At 45.1% G+C, this 3,008-nt stretch overlaps 1 protein-coding gene across 1 annotated transcript; it reads right to left on the bottom strand.

Annotated features, from left to right (window-relative positions):
* Nucleotides 1-711: 711 nt before the first annotated feature.
* Nucleotides 712-1,671, bottom strand: LOC126062562 (olfactory receptor 3A1). The gene has a single exon (XM_049860238.1). It carries the CDS (start codon nucleotides 1,657-1,659, stop codon nucleotides 712-714), a length of 948 nt encoding a protein of 315 aa, XP_049716195.1. The 5' UTR covers nucleotides 1,660-1,671.
* Between the last annotated feature and the right edge of the window lie 1,337 nt (nucleotides 1,672-3,008).

The raw sequence follows: 3,008 nt of genomic DNA, 5'->3' as shown, positions 1-3,008 counted from the left end.
TAATTAGTCAAGGGAGCTGGCCTATAATTGGGCAGGCTTCCTTGGGAAACTATTATTCCCTGCAGAAGTTCTCATGCTCAGGAAGATAAAAGCAGTTCTGGACCATTTGTCCTAGTCCCTGACTCAGAGGATCCCCCCTGTTTTAGTCAGTGTTCTGTAGAGAAACAGAATCAGTAAGACATATATATATACATATATCTGCATCTAACAAAGAGAGAAAGAGGGATTGTTTTATATTTGAGGAATTGGCTCACACAATTGTGTGGCCGGCAAGTCCAAAATCTACAGGTCAAGAGACAGGCTGGAAATTCTGGCAGTCTCGTGTCCCAAAATCCATAGGTTAGGCGACAGGCTAGAGATTCTGGCATGCTTGTGGCCTAATATTAATTGATCAGGTGGTGGGAAAAAAAAAGGAGAGTAACAGGAATTCTAACAAGATGTCTATTTGTAGTCTGAAAGCAGAATACTTCCTTGAGAAACCTCCCTTTGTTCTCTCACCTCATTGGAAGAGGCCCACCCACATTATGGAGTGTAATCTGCTTTACTTAAGGCCAACTGATTCGATCACATGTAAATACTTCATAACAACATTTAGGCTAGTGTCTGACCAAATAACTGGGCACCGAAGCCTAGCCAAGTTGACACATAAGAATAACTATCACAGCTCCCTTAGACCAAAAAGACATGGAGGAAGGGATAAACAAAACCTCCTCAGGCCACTGTCCTCCTCCCTATGAGCACTCGCCAGAGGGCACCCTGCACATCAGGGTTTCTGAGACTGTAGATAATGGGATTTAGCATAGGGTTTATGACAGTGTTGAAAATTCCAACAGCTTTATCCTTATCTGAAAGTTTGACTGAACCTAGCCGCATATAGTTAAAGATACCTGAACCATAAAATATGACAACCACAGTGAGGTGGGAACCACACGTGGAAAAAGCCTTCTTCCTGCCCTCTACTGAATGTATTCGAAGAACTGCAGCTGCCACATGGGCATAAGAGTTGACAATGAGAGCCATGGGGGCACCTGCCATTATGAAACCCACAGCAAAGAGCAGCAGCTCATTGAGTTGGGTGCTGGAGCAGGACAGCTGGAAGAGCTGTGGGAGGTCACAATAGAAGTGATTGATCACATTGGGGCCACAGAAGTTAAGTGTGGATATGGCCCCAGTGTGGGTCAGTGCATTGCTGAAGGCACAAGCCCAGGACATGGCCACCAATACCCTCTGGACTACCTGGCTCATGCAGGTGCTATAGGTGAGGGGTCGGCAGATAGCCAGGAAGCGGTCATAGGCCATGGCTGTCAACAGGAAGCAGTCCACCCCAACCAGGAGATGGAAGAAGAAGACCTGTGTAAGGCAAGCTTCATAGGGAACTGTACGCTTGTGGGACAAGAGACGACTCAATACTGAGGGAATAGTGACGGTGATGCACCCAACATCCAGCACTGATAGGTTCCCCAGGAAGAAGTACATGGGGGTGTGGAGTTCAGGCTCCACCAAGATGGCTGCCAGGATGCTGATATTGCCCCCGACTGTGACCAGGTAGGCAAAGAGGAAGAGTACAAAGAGAGTTGGTCGTAGCTCTGGTGTTTCCACCAGGCCCAGCAGGATGAACTCAGTAACAGCTGTTCCATTGGCTTCAGATTTTGACTGCATGAGTCCCTGCAAGAAAAGAGCCATGAAGGTAAAGAATTTAAGTCCCTCCAATTAATTTGTTTATTCTACAAAAAGAGATAGACCTCCTTCTACATGCCAAGCCCTCTAAGTTCCCACCTGTTACAGATTGAATGTGTCCCCCCAAAAGATATGCTGAAGTCCTAAGCCCTATGCCTGTGAATGTGACACTGTTTAGAAATAGGGGTTTTCTTTCATTATTGTTAATAATGTCTTGCTGGAGTAGTGTGGGTCTTAAACCCAATTCTTTCTGAGTGGTGTCTTATAAAAAAGGAAAAACAGACACAGCGCATCACACAGAGAGAGAAGACACCATGTGAGGGTCTGTCTACAAGCCAACTAATGCTAAGAAATATGGAGGCTGATAGAAGCTGAAAGAGAAAATTGGTGATCTTCTCCTAGAGCTGATAAAGAATAGCCTTGCCCACAATCTGAATTCAGACTTACAGCATCCAAACTGACAATAAATCCCTGTTCTTTAAAGCCACTCACTTGCGGTATTTTTGTTATGGCAGCTCTAGGAAACTAAGACACCACCTCTCCAAGTGAGGACTTTCCTACTCCTCAGGCCACCCTACAGCTGTTAACTCTCTCACTACTTTTACACAATGCCTTTACTTCATTCTCAGCCATGTGGCTAGATCCTGTCACCACCCCAACCCTCCCTCTCCTTCCTACTTGAAAGAACCCCTTCGAAGAGACTATGAAGTAAAAAAACTTGGGAAAAATAAATAAGCAAAAAATTGTACTTGTTTGAACATGGTGGAGTAAATCTAGAACTTCTGCTCTCAGAACTCATCCCTACAGAAACAAGGGGAACAAATATAAAAACACAGAATCTAACTTCAAAGAAGCTAGTTATTATCCAGACCTCCCCTCTCCCTCACCCCACCCCAATCCACAAACTAGATGAAAGGGCTTCCAGAACAGGGGAGATCAAATAGGAGTATGGCAAGAAACAGAGAGAGGAAATCCATGACTGTTGAATTGGGGCTCAGTTTCTGCCATATTGTAGAGCTGTGGCTCCAAGGCTTGGACCCAGCCCTCTGATTACACCAGGATGAGGCTGGTATCCCCAGTCATGTAGCCCAAAGAGAGTGGGGTGCTATACCAGAATGTGATGAGGCATGGGGGAATTGCATTCTTGATACTGCTGCTGTCTCTATGAGTTTTCCCCCAGTGAATGTTCTCTCAGCAGGTCTGGTGTATATGTAATTGGGCTATTCTCCCTTATTTATATGATGAGGTATGGGGAAATAGGCCCTCTGAGAAGTCATCAGTGAAATGTTAGTTGATATAACCTCAAAGGAGAAAGGATTTTTGACAGTATC

This window comes from Elephas maximus, chromosome 19 (assembly GCF_024166365.1).
Source record: "Elephas maximus indicus isolate mEleMax1 chromosome 19, mEleMax1 primary haplotype, whole genome shotgun sequence".
Lineage (NCBI taxonomy): Eukaryota > Metazoa > Chordata > Mammalia > Proboscidea > Elephantidae > Elephas > Elephas maximus.
This window is presented reverse-complemented; position numbering and strand designations above follow the sequence as displayed.

Coding starts and splice junctions, on each gene's coding strand:
- LOC126062562 (XM_049860238.1), bottom strand. CDS start 1,659: ATGCAGTCAAAATCTGAAGCCAATGGAACAGCTGTTACTGAGTTCATC.